Source organism: Danio rerio, chromosome 23 (assembly GCF_052040795.2).
Source record: "Danio rerio strain M-AB ecotype USA chromosome 23, GRCz13ab, whole genome shotgun sequence".
Taxonomy (NCBI): Eukaryota; Metazoa; Chordata; class Actinopteri; order Cypriniformes; family Danionidae; genus Danio; species Danio rerio.
This window is the reverse complement of record NC_141043.1, coordinates 36,620,001-36,640,238: the sequence shown is the minus strand read 5'-3', so window position 1 is coordinate 36,640,238 and position 20,238 is coordinate 36,620,001. Positions and strand designations below refer to the sequence as shown.

The 20,238-nt window shown below is 35.6% G+C and overlaps 1 protein-coding gene across 3 annotated transcripts in view; it reads left to right on the top strand.

The window, feature by feature from the left end:
- Positions 1-8,815: 8,815 nt before the first annotated feature.
- itga5 (integrin, alpha 5 (fibronectin receptor, alpha polypeptide)) overlaps positions 8,816-20,238 on the top strand; it is a 112,015-nt gene continuing 100,592 nt past the window's right edge. For 2 of the 3 annotated variants that reach the window (XR_015522715.1, XR_015522716.1), the window contains exon 1: positions 8,832-9,215. Coding sequence is in view for 1 of the 3 variants with exons in the window: in NM_001004288.2 (NP_001004288.2) it covers positions 9,028-9,215 (188 nt within the window). In the remaining 2 variants the exon portion in view is untranslated. Of the gene's footprint in view, positions 9,216-20,238 lie in introns of all 3 variants that reach the window. The other variant, NM_001004288.2, reaches the window with a different exon arrangement.

Sequence of the window (20,238 nt, the reverse complement as noted above, 5' to 3'; positions counted from 1 at the left end):
TGATTTTCGGGGTCCTTCTGCAACTTCTAGAGCAGAGTGATGAAATTACACGGTGTGAGAATTTATAGAGTCTGCAATGTTTCTCCAGGAGGACATAATTCTAATGAGCCTTTGAAGAGCAATGCCGCTTTGGAGCAAGTTACTCAGAGAGGTCCAAGCAATACAAACTAAACATCAAAAAACAGAGATCAGAGCACTGTCTGCTACATATGCTGAACTTTATCACAGACAAGCAAAGGAAAAGAGGAAAGAAAACTCAACCATTTCTCTTTCACAAGATGAGAATTTACATTCATAGAATTTAGACATGTTTTCAGAGAAACCGGTTTTTCCCAATGCAAACTTCACTTGTAGGTTGTTGTGGGTCTTGCCATGCAGATGATTGGGTGTTCTGACTGGTTTCCAGGTATTTGTACTCATGGCCCAGTTCTACATTCTAAAAAAGGCCCTAAATTCTAAAAAAAAATGCTGGGTAATTTGCAAACCCAGTTGTTGGTTTAATACAAGTTAGTAATATATATATATATATATATATATATATATATATATATATATATATATATATATATATATATATATATATATATATATATGGATATATATATATATATATATGGATATATATATATATATATATATATATATATATATATATATATATATATATATATATATATATATATATATATATATATGGATATATTTTATATATATATATATATATATATATAAAAAAAAGTATATATATATATATATATGGTTATATAGGATAATAAATGTAAATATATTGAGCACTAGAAAACACTTAATGCCATAATAGCACGCTTATCAGTAAATCGCATGGTTACAGATAGAGCCAAACTCTCCCACAAGCCAAAATCCTGTTCCTTAAACTTACATCCAGCTGCTAAATGGTAGTCTTTGGCTATCAGCAACATCAGCTTCCAAACATCCTCTTAAAGCTAAACGTTGAAGAAGTAAGGAATGAGGGAAAGACATTCCTCAGGTCTTTACTTGAAACAGGCAATAAGACGCAGAAGCAGGAAGTGAAGGCAGGTCTTTACGTTGGAGGCATTTCCTGCCTGAGTGATGCATATCAGTTTTCTGAGGTGAAGGGGTGTGTGACAGAGAAGATGAGGAGAAAAAAACAGAGCACTCTTGATTGTGTATTTAGATCTTGATAAGTGATCGAGCGATTATTTTTGTGCCAGAACCAATTTGAACATAACTTTACTCTCTTGCAAAACAAAGAAACAGCCTTTTAGTGTTTTAAAAATCAAATTACTACCGTGTATAAGACTAATCAGGAATGGAAGTGAAAGGGTCTCCGTTTCTTGTTCTTGCTTTTGAAGTTCAAAACATCTGAAGGAAGTGGGTTTGCTGTCTTTTTCCACATTTGCTTTGTTCTTTTATTTTTTGTTTACTAAGATCTCTAATAAGGTATCAAATTAAACATTTATAAAATGTTCAAGGTTGAGGGAGTCATGAGAGAGAAAATACTGGTCACATTCATAAACAGATGGAGGAATGGATGGATGGATGGAAGGAAGGAAAAATAATAAAACAATGCTAAAATAGCATTAACACCAATGAATTTACAATTTAAACCTATAGGTCAGGGGTCACCAATCTCATTCCTGGAGGTCCAGTGCCCTGCAGGGTTTAGCTCCAACTTTCCTTAACACACCTGCCTGGGTGCTTCAAGTATACCCAGTAATATCTTGATTAGCTTGTTCAGGTGTGTTTGATTAGGGTTGGAGCTAAAATCTGCTGGACACCGGACCTCCAGGAGCAAGTTTGGTGACCCCTGCTTTAGGCTGTGGATTTTGAACTGAAAATTTATTTTTAAAAATCCTTTTAAATGAATGCATAACATCTGTTTATAATGCCTAAAATCAATTAAATCAATGTTATGTGACCTTGTAAGTGGTTATGCATAGAGGCTTAAAAATGAATGAAGTGCAATACGATCTACAGCGGTTCAGTATGGGGAAGAAAGGTGATTTAATTGACTTTGAACGTGGCATGGTTGTTGGTGCCAGGCGGGCTGGTCTGAGTATTTCAGAAACTGCTGATCTACTGGGATTTTCATGCACAACCATCTCTAGGGATTACAGAGAATGGTCCAAAAAAGAGAAAGTATCTAGTGAGCGACAGTTCTGTGGGCACAAATGCCTTGTTTATGCCAGAGGAGAATGGCCAGACTGGTCTGAGCTGATAAAAAGGCAACAGTAACTCAAATAACCACTCAGAAGAGTATCTCTTAAACGCACAATGCTTCGAGCCTTGAGGCGGATGAGTTACAGCAGCAGAAGACCACACCAGGTGCCACTCCTGTCAGCTAAGAACAGGAAACTGAAGCTATAAGTCACACAAGTTCACCAAAACTGGACAATAAAAGATTGGAAAAATGTTGCCTGGTCTTATGAGTCTCGATTTCTGTTGCGACATTTGGATGTTAGGGTTAGAATTTGGCATGAAAGCATGGATCCATCCTGCCTTGTATCAACGGTTCAGGCTGGTGGTGGTGGTGTAATGATGTAGGGGATATTTTCTTGACACACTTTGGGCCTGTTAGTACCAGTTGAGCATCTTGTCAATGCCACAGCCTACCTGAGTATTGAAGCTGACCAGGTCCATCCCTCTATGACCACAGTTTACCCATCTTCTGATGGGTACTTCCTGCAGAATAATGCACCGTGCCATAATGCGTGAATAATCTCAGACTGATGACAATAAGTTCACTGTACTCAAATGGCCTCAACAGTCAGCAGATGTCAATCCAATAGAGCACCTTTGGGATGTGGTGGAACGGGAGATTTGCATTATGGATGTGCAGCTGACAAATCTGCAGCAACTGCGTGATGCTATCATGTCAGTATGGATCCAAAAACTCTGAGGAATATTTCCAATACCTTGTTGAATCTATGCCACAAAGGATTAAAGCAGTTCTGAAGGTAAAAGGGGGTCCTACCCGGTACTAGTAAGGTGTACCTAATAAAGTGGCCGGTGATTGTATATGAATACATATATGGATGCAAATGACTGTGAGTATCAATAATATTAATTCTTAAACTGCTCACCATCTGTTTGGAGTAAATGTGCCTCTTACACTATCTTTGTTGCGCTATCTAGTTGTTGCCTTGACAACATTTATGAAGTCACAATACAAGTATGAAACTCCACCTTATTCATCCAAGTAAGAGTAACTGATTATACAAGATTTTTATAGGTCACAGGAAAACCGCTGTATAAGAAATGTAGAAGTCAAATATGAAATCAGTTAACCTTTTTTGTTTGTTTCTCTTAATGGTGTTTGGCTGGAAACTTGGCAGATAGCATTCAGAGAGTTTTGAGCATGTGACATACTGTCAGTTTTAACAAGAATTTTTTTTATCTAACGTGACAAACCTCAAGAGATGGTCTAGCGAGACACAGACGGAAGAGTCATCCTGTAGATCATCTGTAGTGTCTAAACTCAAAGACCCCAATGCTAACTACTCCAGTCATGCATGACCAGTGCTTGACTCAGAGTGGAAGAACCAAGGACAGATTTCCACGAGTCACTTAGCTAACATATAGTGAGCTATTACTTTTTATGTAGACAAATTCTTTAACCCACATTAATGTGGGTGAAAATTAAAGGCATAGTTCATTTATATTCTGTAGTTATAAATTAAGTCATTCAAAACATATGGTTTTCTTTTTCATGCCTTATTGTGGGAACAGAGGCCACACAAAACTTACATGTATTTATTTAAAATTTTTAAATGTTTATAATAATCAATAATAATTATTCCTTAACATTTATATAGCGCTTTTCTGAACACTCGAAGTGCTTTACACATTTTTGGGGGGAATCTCCTCATCCACCACCAGTGTGCAGCATCCACCTGGCAGCCACAGACCACACATCAGCTGATTGGTGGAGAGGAGACGGAGGAATGAAGTCAATTATGATTTGGGGATGGTTTAGCATGATGGAAAGAGGCCAGTGGGCAAATTTGGTCAGCATGCCAGGATTAACCCCTACTCTTTTTCAAAAGACATCCTGACATGTTATCTTCCATAAAATGAAAGTGGATGGAGACCAAGAACTGGTAAGCTCAGAAATGATACCATATGACTCCACATTCAAAGTTTTCTAAAGCAACGTGATAGCTTTGTATGAGGAACAGACTGAAATTTGAATTGAAGCTGGTTGTGGGCTGTGGTCCCTCTTAACTTTCAGTCTATTGAGCTAGGACATTCTGTTACAAATATCTAATTTTCTGCTAAACGAAAGAAAGTAATCCACATGGATTGCAGCACTTTGCATTTTTGTGTGAACTATCCCTTTAAGTAATCAAACCCTGTGAGAAAAGATCCCATGTGTTCAAAGTATGTGCTTTCTCACACATTTATAGCTACATATGCTGGAGGGCTTTGACAAAAAAAGCAGCATACCAGCATTGTAGCTCCTCTAGTTAAGACATTTTTTGGCTACCAGCACCACTTGTTAATGCTGCTTCATGTATGACAACATCCAAGCAATATCCTACAGACACAACGCCCCTTTGCAGAGCCCAAATCCAGCCCCATTACCTAATCTTTTCCTGTTATTCTAACTCAACTTTTGCAATACTAGATCTGGACAAAGGCTTCTCGCTCTGTGGATTTAAAATGTCTCTGTAACATTACCTACTGTACAAGACTTTCCTTGTTTCTATTTTACACTTTGATTTGTGAAATGCTCACTGTTCGGTCTCTTCAAGGTGCCAGATGTTGAGGTGCACAGCAGACATTATATGTTTTGTGTTGAGAATTGACTGTCTCTCAGGTAATAGAGAGAATATTTTTCTACCTCACAGCAGCAGACAGCCTGATCATGTAACCATTTATCTTTCTCTCTAAACTATGTATGCTGAAGTCTCTCTAGGGTGCACAAACGTTTGACCCTTGTAGCATCAGCAAGACACGTGTAAAAACCTAACTGTATTTGTACATGTTTTATTCACTGTAAAACCCAAAAAGTAACTCAAACCATTTCAGGAAAACGGTTGCTACAAACCATTTATGTTCAAAAACCAACACAATCTCACGGCAATTCGTAACTTTTTCATTTAGTGGCTAATTCGTACGAATTTGTACATTTTAGTACGATTTGCTCATCCCCCCAATGAAGGTTGGGTTTAGGGGTGGGGTTAGGTGCCAGGCCTCCTTTTTAAAATCGTACAATTTCATACGACTAAACTCGTACAAAGTCGTACGAATTAGCCACTAAACTGGCAAAACGTAAACGTTTTCTCTTGAGATCAGGCTGTCAAAAACTAATCCTAATGATTACTGTTAACTTAATCCAATTGAGTAAATGAAGCAATTTGAGCACAGTAAAACCCAATAAATGAAAATAACTCAAACCAGTTGAGTACTGTAAAACCAAATAAGTTAAGGCAACTCAAACCGTTTAAGAAATCCGACTGCTAAAAACCATTTCAGTTAAAAAAAACGAATCTGTACGAGTACTGTGAACTTACTCCATTTAAGTTGAAGTAATGATGTATTTTATTAACTCATTACCTTCAACACTGAGTTCAAAACTCTTTTTAAATGAGCAGAATTAACTTTCAGTACATTTTGAGATAACTACACTTATTTCATTTGATAAAGTTGTCTGTTGGTTTTACAGTGTATGATGTAATACAGTGTTAAAGAGGAAAATATTCAGTGTATCAATGAGGGAATGTAATATTGCTTACACTTGGTATAGAGTATGGGCCTCTTGCATATGAATAAAATTAGCCATTTTACTGCTCTTTATATAAAAAAAATCCTGGTTGCCTCACATTTTAAGCTGAATCAGATTAACCTTATGAGTCCATTGAACTTATATTATGTTAAACTGACTTAAAAAGCTTGCATAACTTAAACACTTAAGTTAGAACATGATTAACTTAGTTTAATAAGTTACAATGAACTAAAAACATATGCATCATTACCAACTGATCATACCATTTTTTTTACAGTGTAGGCAACAATGTGGCTACATAAGAAATTGCATCCTCCCCTACTAGTTTTTAATTAAAAATTATGTAACTGCTGCCAACTTTTTAAATACAGACAAATATTTTGTCACAATGTTTTTTCTCCTAGAGTTTTGGATGCTGCATGTTTTTATAATGGCAAAATAAGAAAGGTATTAATTGTGCTTAAATGAATTATTTTTCCAAAAAGGAATATTCTGTCATTATTTACTCTTTCAGACTCATTCCAAACCTGTTTGAATTTCTTAGTTCTGTTGAAAAATAAAAAATAAAAAATGTAAAAATTGTGTAAACCAGTAGGCCTATCCATTGACTTTCATGCCTACTTTTGCCAATGGCTAGCAGCTTCCAGCATTCTTTAAAATAGGCCTGTCATCTCATGGAAACTCATGGAGTTTTGGAGCTGTTTGAGGGTAAATGGTGCATAAATGTACATTTTGGGTGAACTATCCATTTTTAATCAGATAAGTTTGAATGAAATTATTGGTTCTGTGATTAAGTGGATCATGAGGTTCCTTTTGTAGACCGAGTCATTAAAATATATCTGACACAAAAAGATTCAATCACTGATATAAACCATTCTTTTTTTATTGTATTTTATTTTTTATTGCACAAACCATCAGGAACATACACACAACAACATAATATAAAAAGTGAACATAGAAAACTGATCTAATAATTGTAAAAAATAAAAAAATTAAATCCACAAGGCATAATGTATTTTAAGAATAACAGGGGAATAAAAAAACTATTAAAATAATTGATACACATCTCAGATTGTTTGCTTTTCAACAATTTAGACATTTAAAAAAAACTGATACAAAAAATTGTTATGGAGTTATCTTGTTAACAAAAGTTCGGCGGCGCAACAACTCTTCACCTTGTCTTCTTAACCAATCACCTGCTTCCTAAAACTTATTTAAGTCAGGCCAGATTGTGTTGGTTCTTCTCGTTTTCTCGAACTCTCTCTCCCTAAATTTCCATGTACCATTTACAATCCTATAACCCTCCCTTCACTTAAATCGGGGGGTCCAATCACTCTACAAAAATATTACAGAGACGGAACCCCCACTCTGAGTCTCTGGGCATCATCCTAGGACCTGCCTACCTGTTCACTGTTTATCCTCTTCCCTTCCCCTTCATCCCACTGTTCTCTACCATCCCCTTCATCACTACAGTAAAGCCTAGCTCAAAATATGGCGTGGTTCATGCAGGTGAAAATGTGGAAGATTACTTAGCAAATTTCTATTTGTGTATGTGAAATTTTGCCAGTAAAATAAAGAGATTACCAATATATTCAATAGTTTTGTTGGATTTGTTTTCGTAATAAATATATATATATATATATATATATATATATATATATATATATATATATATATATATATATATATATATATATATATATATATATATATATATATATTAATGTAAAATAATAACTAAGTTTTGTCATTTAAAAAATATTTTTGCACATGTTTGAACATGTTTTCAACATTGCATTAAAAAATAAATGATAAAGGCTCTCTTTATCTGCTTTACACAAACTACGAATGTCCTCCATTGTACTTTATAATTAAGAATTTACTGTGTAAATTGTTTGCTATATTTTAAAATCAATTTCTTTCAATTTGTTGTTAATAGTGTATTTGAAGGGCGAATATCAACCATTTTTATACAAATGTCATTTGAGTGACTTACGTCAATCTGATTTAGGAAGAGATTGGTGTGTCTGTGGTCCGACAGCTGTGAGCTCCCCCTTCACACCATACTTTCCCAAAGTGAAGCCTTCTTCTCACGGCGAGTGCCCTGTTAGCCGCACAGCCAAATTTGGCTCCATTTCAATCCCTTGGGCAGAGGCTGAATCAACTAAAACAACACGCTCTAATTCCAGTCGGCGAAGTGGCTTTTTACAGCTCAGAGACGCGCAATTTCCCAGCCCCGTGTGTGTCTTGACGGTGTCAGATCTATAAATGGAGATTTCGCAGTGTACAGGCTTGTGTATCATAAACAACATTTCTCTAAATAAACAAGCACTCATATCCTAATAACTCCACGCTGAATTTCGAGCGTTGCCTCAAATGCCTGTCCGATGACTTTCCTGACCAGCTTTATCAGAATTGAGACGGTCTGTTGAGGGCAGCATGTTTGGAGATCCTTTTTGTAGGATAACGGACTTTATAAAGAGCTCTTTCGTTGTTAATCATTCATTCAGGTATCTCTGACAGCTATGCAAAAGAGTCCTTCAACTAGACAGATTAACAAGACGGGGTCACACGTACTTCCAAGCTATAGTGATAGTTTCTATTTTAAGATTTTATGCTTTAGATAATCTTCATTAAAGTCACTATTAGGCCTATCTGGGTCAACTTCCAATTCTCCACTAAAATGTTATAAAACTTTTGATAGCATCCATACTTTCAGAATATGAACTCTGTAAGGGCAAGTGTTTATTTCCTGGAACAGATGAAACAGTGAAGTTATTAAAATGTTACATTTATTAAAAACATAGTTATGCACTATAATAAAAACATATTTATATCTATTAGAAATGCATTTATAATGAGTAAAATTATGATTATTTTTTATTTAAATGTACGAAGGCATACTTTATGGCTATAATTTAGTGTAATTATTTTTGAATTATGTTTTTGAATTACTTTGAATGAATAGAGATATTCCTCTCTGTGTACCGCTGTTTCCCCACTTTGTGAATTGTGCCGTTAGCTCCACCTCTATGGAGGTTTGTCACGAGAGGAAGAACTGAACCTCCTCCTAATACCCCTTCAATTAAGCTGGAGGGAGGACGCAGAAAGGAGAGGACGGGACAGATAGACGGAGGCGCGGTAACAGAGCGCTTGGAAAAATAAGGATCTGACTGATTCACTTCACCAAGGCATGAGATTTGCGTAAGGCAGCAGCTTCAGCAGGATTCCGCTTAAGTGCATCACTTTTCTTGTGAAAGAAGTTTAATAAAGCAGTGGATTTTGATACATCGGTTACTATGGGCTGCAAACGGCACCGTTCAAAGACTTCGGCGTCTACAAGCTGCTCTCCAATGGGACTTTCGTTGTTGATTCTTCTACCTTTGTCTGTTGCCTTCAACTTGGATGTGGAGAATCCAGCGGTGTATAACGGACCCAGCGGTAGCTACTTCGGGTACTCGGTGGACTTTTATATGACTGACTCAAGGTAGGTTTCTTTCATTTGCCTTTACGCACTGAAATTGTAGAAGCTTGGCGAGGATTCAAGGAAAACTACAACTAGATCAAATTTACTGATTGTTCCCTTACAAATGGTATTTAATGATGTGAATATGTCTTGCAAATGCTGTTTAGTTAGTGCATTAGTGTTTTATTCACTCCTGTGGTTTTAAAATCACATATTATTATTTAACTTTGTGGTTTTGAAACAGTGTTTTACCATCATTACCATAATTTAACGTTAATTGAATTGAAAGAAAGCTGTGTCAGTCTGATAAGTGTTTATACTTCACGGTTTTAATGAAGAGAATGAAACAGATTGGCATTTTTAATTGAGGTAAAGTTGGTTTTCAATTCGCACATTCAGACTTTTTCATTATTAATATAATTTCAGGAAAGTGTTCATTGCAAATTCTAAATAGTGAAATCATATTGGTATCCAACAACCATCAAAGTACATTGTTCACAGTCAATTAAATAGTGCTAATGTTGTTTTAAAGTCATATTTAAATGTGATTTCAGTCTGAATACTCAAAGTACCATGGTAAACAATGTATGGAGCTGTCACTGAACGAATCTGCAAATTTAAAATAAACCTTACCTCAATGCATTTTAACTGATTTCTAACTTTCTGAAGTTTTTTTTTTCTTTTATAAATGTATGTATTATATTGGCTGTTGTAGTGTAATGTTAGCTAATCTAACTAAAGAATTAAATAGAATTTAGTACTCAAGTGGTCAGGGTTAAGAGCATGGGTTGGTGGTCTCTAGATCTGTAAACCACTGTTCTAAATGTGTTTAACCTACAGTAGTCAACATTTGAAGTGGTTTAATACCTTTCATCAGAGTTGTCCTAAAACTATTGAACAACACCCAATCTTGTCTTCTGACAATTTTGAAAAACTTTTTTGATCCACTTGATTACTGTAGCTCATTCATTGATTTGCTGTGTTTCCCTTTCATTCTAATAGACTGATTACTAAACTGAGCTCAGTGTTATCATATACTCACCAGTCTAGGGGGGCAATGAATCCAAGGGTATCCCCCAACTGTTGTTTACAATCCCAACCCAGTCTGTGCACTGCCAATCAGATCAAAGCGTATCACCACAGTTGGGGAGCAACGGTGCTAAAAGTGTGGTTAAGTGTTTGTTTAGCGCACGCCTGAAGTGTGTGTGCATGTTTATATGTTAGCGGATGACAACACATGCGTTTCTCAGTAGCATCGCTGGTGGCTTTTCCATATATAGAACTTGACAAAAGTGAATGATGATGTCATAGTAGGTACCAGCTCTCCTCAAGGGGAATGAAGATTGCCCCCATAATTTTCCCTGATTACATGTGTTATGGTCACTTAAAGCCTTCTGCAAAATCTAGCAGGACAATCTCCAAACATTCAGAGATGACCTTTGCTAGATTATGAGTAACCCATGGGGGAAAAGGCAAACGTTAGACATCTTTGATCTGTTTTTTGATCTTGCCGATATCTTTTGTTTGGAGCCTTTTTAGTGCTATAAAAAGTCATTCAGCTTGCCTGATATGACATTTCAAGTGATACTTCATTTGCTTGGCAAATAGTTTGCTGTCTAAAGTTTTAATGCTGATTTTGGATTTCTGTATGTTAAATGTATAGTTATTATTCAACTATACATTAAAATTTAAATGTCACTTTCTCGTATTGGTGAAACCCTGTGATGATTTTAAATAATGTTGTAACTGCTGTCATCCAGAAAATCAAAGCTAAATTGCTCAAATACAAGAACAATGCACAGTGCTCAGCATAATTGAGTACACCAAAGACTTTTTTTTTTACGAAGGTTATGGTTTTATGTATGGTGTTGACAAGAAAATCATGTATTATTTTATCATGTTCTTATTTTATCTACGTGGTATTGTTAATATTTCTGTAATAATGAAATCAAAAGGTTGTAATATTATCAGAATTGCTATGAGATTAATTGGATCAGAAACCTTTGCCAGTATTTAAACGCTCTATGAGCAATGCACTCTGAATGAAGTGAAAAGAATTCTGAACAATCCATCTCATGTACTTTTCCTATGTTATGATCTTTTACCTTCTGGTAGAAGATACTGAACCTTCTGCTGGAAGCAGAATAGACTCTTGTATCCCAGTGTCAGTCAGACTGTTGAACACTGATCAGTAGTGTTCATATGTTTTTCGTTGTGTATATAACTCTTTTGCATGTTTGTTTTTATATATTTTTTTTTATTGTGTCAGAACTTGCTGAAGTGCTCTGTGAATCCACCGAAAATTTCATCTTGAGGGACAATAAAGTAAACAAACAAACCCCATTGAATATTTTTAAAAAATTTATATTTAATCTATTTCTCTTAATTTAATCTATGAATTTTTGTGCATTTAAACAAAACAGACTTAATGTATATATTTATTAAAGTAATAAACATATTTAAAAATTGAAATATAATAAAATTAGATTCAAGCAAAATATTGCAAAAAAAAAAAAAAAATACAACGTACAAAATTTCCTCTAAATTTTTCACTTTTTTTTTTTTGCTTCTTGATTTTTCCTCTTTTTAAAATTTGTGTTAAATATTTTTATATAACATATACATTTTGGTGTACTTGTTTTTGGGCTGTTAATGTAAGTTATGTTGTTAGATGAGCTCCAGATTTGGCTACAGTACTGACTGATCTAATATTTATGCACAAATATAATATTGTAGAGCTTTCTATTCAAAATATGAACTCAAAAGATAGATTTGTGAGGGGTGTACTTGTATATGCTGAGCACTGTATAAAATGAAAAAGCCCAATGACAATCTGAAATAGAATATACACTGAATGTATATCTTTTGTTATCTATAAACTTGTGCTGGTTTGGAACACAATGTGTAAATAATAATAGAATCTGTTAAGGGATACACCCCAAAATGTTATCATCTACTCAACATCCAATTGTACCAAACCTGCTTGAGTTTCTTTCTTCTGAAGAATGCTAGATAAATCAGCCATTGATTTCTATAGTATACTTTAATGTCAATTGCTGCATTCTCCCAACATTCTTCATAATATTTTTATTTTGTGTTTAACAGACATGCATAATGGTGTGCAAAGGGTGAGGGAATTACAATTTTTGGGTGAGCTATCCCTTTAACTGCTTTCCCATAAGTCATTATGAGACATCAAGTGTTTTTAAAGGTACCAGCAGTCTGTCTTTGAATGGAAAAATGTTGTTGAATGGAGCAGCAGCGATCATAAATGCAATCTAACTGTGATTGCTGGACCACATGATCACCTTCAGCTCTTAGATAGGATCTTTGTGGCCATATGAGGTGATAAATCCAAAGGGAAATCACAGAGTATGAGGCATGCCATTCAATCTCAATGCTGATCTGTAGGGTTTCCCTTGCCCTTTGGCTGCGCTACTCTCTTTTCAAGCTGCAGACAGCTGTGCGGCACTGTTCTGGAGGTATGATTGCAGTAATAATCAACTCACTCATGTTCTGACTAGAACACGCCACAATCAGCCATCTCCATCTGTGTTTGTCTGCTGGACTATGTCTAGCCGTGCACAGCTGTAGAGGGGCTTTAGTCAGAGTGGGCTCATGCTGGCTCTGGTTTCTTGGGGGCGTTATTTTCAGAAAGGCTCTCCTTTCCTTGCACTGTAGCTTCTTATTCTCTTTCTTCACTCATTACTCATTACTAGGGCCAGACAGAATCAGCAGACATTTTTTGCTATTTCTGCAGCGAATTTTGTAAAAATATTTTGGGAGCATTGTAACTAAAAACTTAATATATAAAATTAAAATATAATTATTCTATCTTTTAGTGAATGTTTACAGTGCAAATCCGTAATATTTTCACTTATTAGTTTATAATAAAGGGAGGCATTTTCGACTTTGCTGACCCATTTTGCTGACTATTTGTCAATGAAAATCTACTTAATATTACTAGGTTTGATTTGCAATGATTGGAAAGCATTTAAATATTATAATTAAATGAATACTCATCTTTAACTTTTTAAATTTTTAGTTCATTTACTACATAAATAAAATATGTAAATATTAAATTTTGTACTTCGTAAACTAGTTGTTTTTGACATTTAATATTACAATGTAAAGTTTGACTAAAACTACTACATGTTACTATTAGATTTTTTTTCAGTGTGGTGGATGATTAAGAACATGACGCATGGCTGAATGATTCAGAAAGGTTTGCGGATGCACTTCTAAGCGTGTCTCTCTCCATTCTGAGTCTCTGATGATGTAATTCAGCGTGGTGTTTAAACTCCTCACACTGTACTTCCAGTCTCTAGACCAAACGCCCCCCGACTCCTACACGGTATCTTGGCCTGATTCTTCTGAGCTGTGAAGTCATGGCAAGAGGCAACTCTCTCTCTATGATGACTTCATCTGAACTTTTCACTCCCAAGATGTCGTCGTGGAGGAGGACGAATGGGCCTCAAACTGGAGGCTGAGTGAAAGGGTGAAAGAATGCACGATATCAAGAGTTTTCTTCCCAGGCGTTTAATAGAATGTGTGTGTGTTTTAGTTTTTCCACATGCTGTATGTTGACCAGCAGTTGTCTATGGGGTATTGAAATTGGCCACATTTTTTGCATTAACCCTTTATTGGGCAAAGATCACAAATGTAAAAGGGATAGTTTTCCTAAAAATGAATGTCCTGTCATTACTCAACTTTTATTGGTTCCAAACTTGTTGGACTTTCTTCTGTTAAGCACAAAAGAAGATATTTTAAAGAAAGCTGGAAACCTGTAACCATTGACTTATAGTATTTGATTTTCCCACTTTGGATGTCAGTGGTTAAAGTTTTTCAGCTTTCCTCAAAAATAGTTTATTTTGTCAAGGAAACAATAGAAATTCATAAGGGTTTATTACCACTTGAGGGTTATTAAACGATGAGTAAATTTTCCTTTTTGGGTGAACTATCCCTTTAACTTCATTGACTGAATACAATGCAATTTTCTTATAAAGTTCAAAAGTTTTAACACTCCAGATTAGTGATGCAACGATTATAGATTTTGGTTGTACGATTATAGTCTGAGAAGTAATCACGGTTATCACGATCATTAAGTATTCATTAATTTCAAAACACTACTAGTTTAGAAAATCGCATGAAAATTCCTTACATTTTATATTCTGCTCAGTAACCAATTAATACAGCACTTAATAACATTAAAAACAAACTAAAGTCAATCTCTCTCTTTGTGCTTCAAAATAAGTGAAATTTTATGTGAATAATTCCAAAATGAATGTCTAATAATTATAAAATATTAATAATGATGACAATTATTATCATGCTGCGTTGAATGTGCTTGAACGTGAGTTATCTGCTATAAAAATTCCTACAGTTGCATTGACAAATAGATCTATGGTTTGCATCAAACAAAAATGGAGCATTGCAGTAAGAAATATACATTTTGCTCTATTGTTTTTATACACATGCCAATTTAATAGAAAGAAAGATTGGAAAAGAAAAGTAAGAAAAGTCTCACTTCTACAACTCTTTAAAGGTTTTAGTTTCAGTTCGTGTCATTTTAACTGCTCAGTCTCGTTATGCGCTGATTTTCATTTTTTTGTTTGTGGAATAAAGCAGGCGAGTCAGCCGACCCAATAGGCTATATGAGCTGGGCAGAGCAGGATTCTCGCAATGACCACCTGCACAGTCCAGTTATTTGTCATGAGCCGCAGTTCCAGTTTTAAGGCGAGCTTCCTTGGCGATTGTGTACACAGTGTTAGATTTTGCATTTAGCATCCATTTGCGCTGAACACACAATGAATGCAACACATCAAGATTTGGGTCATTAAACAGCTGATCCTTTCAGTACTCTCTGAAAACACTCGGTTGATCTCGGCTGTCAAGTCAACATTCGCCACATGATCGCTCTTATCAGCGGCAATATTTGTAACTTTAGGTGGGTTTGCAAACCTGTGCACTTTTCATTGCTTCTTCATCGAACTTCAGCCGATTGCAATTCCCACGGGCACAAAAGCTCCCTGTCATCTCATTATACGCGCCTGGAAAGCGTGAGCACATTGTGTCACGTGCGCGTCCCTCTATTGGAAAAAACTAACTTGCACAGGCTAGCCTTAGTTAATAGCCTTAGTCATAGTTAATCCAGTGTGCATGGTTATTAGTTTCGGTGTACAAACTAGCTCACAGCTGGCATAAATTTGTTTAGTTGCTGCTGTTTTGTTCTGTGCAGAAACGCAGTGTTGAGAAACCTTTACGATTATTTAACCATGAGGAATTAAATCGCGATTAATAGTGAAACCGTTTAATCGTTGCTGCCCTACTCCAGATTTTCTCTGGGTATTTTGGTGAGTGCCCTACAAAGGGATTTAAAGGTTTTTTTTTTTTTTATTAAAATAATAGTGAATTCACATAATTCACTTGACACTGCAATCAATGCCTTTATTTTCTAACTATTTAGCCAACTTTCCTGTTACACAGCATGATATTTTATCTATTTTATGTTTATTTGTTGCATTTTCAACAGTTACTCTTTTAAATGGGTTTAAAAAAAGATATTTCACCTTCTTTATGTAAAGGTGAAAAAAACAGGTCTGTGTTGAATTTCCCGACAGCATTGAATCACTAAATAGATTGTGGAGACCATTGGTGCCAGTGTTTTACACTATCTACTTGGGTTTACAGTGCTTTTGGGGAATGCAGACCTTACTGAATTCTGGAGGGCCTTCTCAATTCTCAGAGCCTGCTTAAAACTGACTTGCTGACAAATAACTCTGAAAACCCAAAATTTATTTTGGAAACCCTTGTATGTCATGCTATATACTATCATGCCCTCCATGCATTTAAGCTTAAGATCTGGAGCACCTCCATATCATTGTGGGTTCCCAAAAGTCGTGGTTTGATTTTCAGTATAATCATAGTCAAAATGAAAGAAAAAAAACTTCACTTCAATCTTCACTTAAACAGCGTCGGCCAGCTGTCTGAAGACTCAATGTTCTTTCTCTCAGACTGAGGAATCTGGTGTCAGGTATAAACACTCTGTCCTGCCTGTTCTGTCTCAATCTCTCGCTCTGTAAATCTTATTCCTTACAAAACGTTCGCTCCTCGCCTCATCCACAGACTCCCTGATAGTCTGGCCTCAAAAGGGCACCCAGGTCTGAGGAGAATAGTACTCCTTTGCACGCATTAATAGAATTAGCTAGCGTGCAGACCACCACATAGAACTGCCTGAGGACAGGGTTCAAGATCTCTGTGTCAGGGGGCTTTACAGCTGTGTACATGGAGGAGAAATTTATGGTTCTTGAATCATGAGAGAAGAACAGCGCAGTTCTATGTTGGGGCCTCCTCCGGATGGTCTGATACATTAAACCTAATTTGTTTGGAAGAATTGTGGCTGTATGTTGAAAGCCCCACTTGTTCACTTGACTTGAGCTGAATTGCAATGTCTTCTGGTTGATTATTGGAACAAGTGTCTCCTTGTATGTTCTCATCAGGGTTCGTTTATGCCAGTCAAGGTAAACCCCTTCTATATCTAAAAATGGAGATGTGCACTACATTCTTAGTTCTCAGATGATCCTCTGCACTGTGAAAGAGCAAAGGTGATGGTCTGGATCTTGGGTTGAATGTCAGAAAATGGCTATATTTTGAAATGTTTTGATTGCAGAAACAATAGAAACTGAACACCGCTGTCTCTGTTCCTGCTGGGATTTGCGTGGCTCTGGATGATAAGTGTTGTTTTCAGAGAATAATGTGTTACTATGCATTAATTCTTTTTGTGTTTATGATGTTCACAAAGACGGTTTTCTGTGTTTGATGATTGTTGGCGACTGTTTGAAGCTTGTGGTTGAATCCGAGGAGCTGGACTGTCTGCATTAGCAGCCAAAGGCTACAAATTTACAGCCACAATGGCAGGAATATTACTGTAAAAACATTTAAAAAAACGTTCTCACCTGCCTCTGTGTGTTTTATTGCACAAAGATTCACTAAGTTGAGGTTTACCAAGTTACGTTGGCTATCAAACACACAGGCTCTTTTTTGATAATGACCTACTTGGACCCAACTGTCATTCAGGGAAGAAAATGTAGATTTTTCCTTGAAATATTTTTTTAAAAAGTCCATAAGAATATTTGTATGTTCTCAAATAGGATTCAGGTTTAAAATCAGTGCATGTTTTCTGGTCAAGCCATCTATCATGTCATCCGTAAAGCTATCTATCAAGCTCACTTTATTTATCTTTATTTTGCACTAGTTATATGATTTATAGCTTGGCAGTGTGTAGCGCTGCTTCTTCACAGCAAGAAGGTCGCTGGTTTGAACCCTGGCTGGATCAGCTGGCATTTCTGCATGGGGTTTGCATGTTCCCTCTGTGTTTGCGCGGGTTTCTTCAGGGTGCTCCAGTTTCCCCCACAGTCCAAAGACATGTGCTGTAGGTGAATTGAGTAAGCTAATTTGTCTGTAGTGTATGTGTGTCCTCGCCCACTAGATTGGTTGAGCCCAACAACTCGCTTCAATAAAAACTAGACGTTACGAAAACCAATATAATGTGGCTAAATCTCAGCTTTGACATAAATGGCCCTGGGAGTGAGTGAGTAAGTAGGTAGCTGAGTAGTTAGGTAAGTAGGTGAGTAGGTAGGTAAGTTGGCAAGTAAGTGGGCAGGTAGGTAAGTAAGTAGGTAGGTAAGCAAGTAAGTAGGTAAATAATTTTGTTTTTTAAGTAGTTAGGTAGGTAAGTAAGTAGGTAGGAAGGTAAGTAGGCAAGTAAGTGGGTAGGTAAGCAGGTAGTAAGGTAGGTAAGCAGGTAGGTAGGTAAGTAAATACGTAGGTATGTAAGTAGGTTGTTGAGTTAGTAGGTATGTTGGTAAGCAAGTAGGTAAATAAGTAAGCAAGTAGATAAGTAGGTAAGTAAGTTTGTAGGCCAGTAGGTAGGTAGGTAAGTAGGTAGGTCAGTAGGTAGGTAAGTAGGTAGAAAGGTAGGTAAGTAGGTAATATGATTTAGAGCAAACGATACATTAGCAATTGTTAATATGGGAAATATTCTGTCAATCCATTAACTTAGCTTTAGAGATTTAAAACATGTAGCTTTAACAAATTTTAAATTTCGTTTACAATGATTTTACGATAATTGTTTCAGAAATGGGAATTCTTGATCTTCAAGTTAAAGGGTTAGTTCACACAAAAAACACAAAATTATTTTTTTTAATCGCTCACCCTCATGTTGGCTCATATCCCATAAGACATTTGTTCATCTTTGGAAAACATGTTAAGATATCTTAGGTGAATTCTGGGAGATCTTTCATTGACAGCAAGGTTAAGAACTCATTCAAAGTCCAGAAAATACTTAAAAACATCCTCAAAACAGACCATATGCCCTTAGCGGTCAAATCAGAATAGTATAAAGCTACAGAATATGAAGAACATGTGAAATAATGGCACACTGGAATTACATCATAGTTGGTTTGGGTTGATATAGTACACATCAGGTCGACCTGAGCTGTGGTCATCATCCTCAAAAAGTTTATCGATGTTAAGAGGGTCATTGCTAGATCAATATTTACCCCAGACCTTGAGCTTGGTTTGCCTTTGCTAAACACAGGGACATACTTTAGCTCAGCTAGGGTTTTATTTGCCATTTATCATTTCAACTCTTCTTTCAATAGATGAGACAGTCTGTTGTCCATAGCCTTGCATTCAGCTGGAGATGGGTGTGTGTATATTGGCTGCCAAGCTATTCTTCACCCAAGTTCTCCCTACAACGACTTGTGTTTTTCATGGAGTGTGTACAATAGAGGCCTTTGTGTGCTGGTAGATAGATTTGCTGTTTTCAGTAGCGAAACGTTTCCATGTGATTTGAATCTGTGTTTATTTATTCGTGTTTTGGGCCTTTTGCTTCTTGATAAACCCTTGTTCGGCTCTTTTGGCCCTGTGAGGTTTGGCTTTGATGGTGGTGTCAATCAGATTGACTTGTAAAATTATAAGACTCAATTTAAGAATAAATTAGTACATTATAAGAAATATCATTCATATATCCACAAGGCAATTCACATTTTCAAAATCCAGTTTGTAGGTTCAAAACACAATTATTAAATGCACAAATCCAATTTGTAAATTCAAAACAAGATTAAAAAAATACACAAATCCAATTCGTACATTATAAACACAGTTCAACAATACACAAATGCAATTTTTAGATTTAAAACACGATTCAACAATACACAAATCCAATTCATTAATTCAAAACAGAATTCTAAAATACACAAATCCAATTTGTTAATTCAAAACATGATTCAATAATACACAATTTAATATGTCAGATCAAAACACGATTTAAAAATACACAAATCCAATTCGTTAATTCAAAACAGAATTCTAAAATACACAAATCCAATTTGTTAATTCAAAACAGGATTCAAAAATATATAAAAATCAATGTGTTAATTCAAAACATGATTCAAAAATACTCAAAGCCCATTTTTAATATTCAAAACACGATTGAACAATACAAAAATCCAATTATTAAATTCAAAACACAATTCAAAAATGCACAAATCCAGTTTGTTAATTCAAACCACATTTAAAAATACACAAATCCAGTTCTTAAATTCAAAACACAATTCAAAAATGCACAAATCCAGTTCGTAAATTCAAAACATGATTCTAAAATACACAGATCCAGTTCATAAAATTAAAACACAATTTATAAATACAGAAACCTAATTCGTTAATTCAAAACACGATTCAGCAGTACACAAATCCCATACGTAAATTTCAAAATGCGATTCATTGATACACAAATCCAATTCAGAAAATCAAAACACGATTGAAAAATACACAAATCCAATTCGTACATTCAAAACACGATTCAACAATACACATATCCAATTAACTTGGTGAAAATATGTATGATTTTTACTTAATAAATTGTGCGTTATATTTAAGAATTGTGTTTTGAATTAACAAATTGGATATTGTAAATGTGAATCATGCTGTGCATGTATGAAGTTTTAGTAAAAGTATTGTTTTTGAGACCGATCTGGCTCCA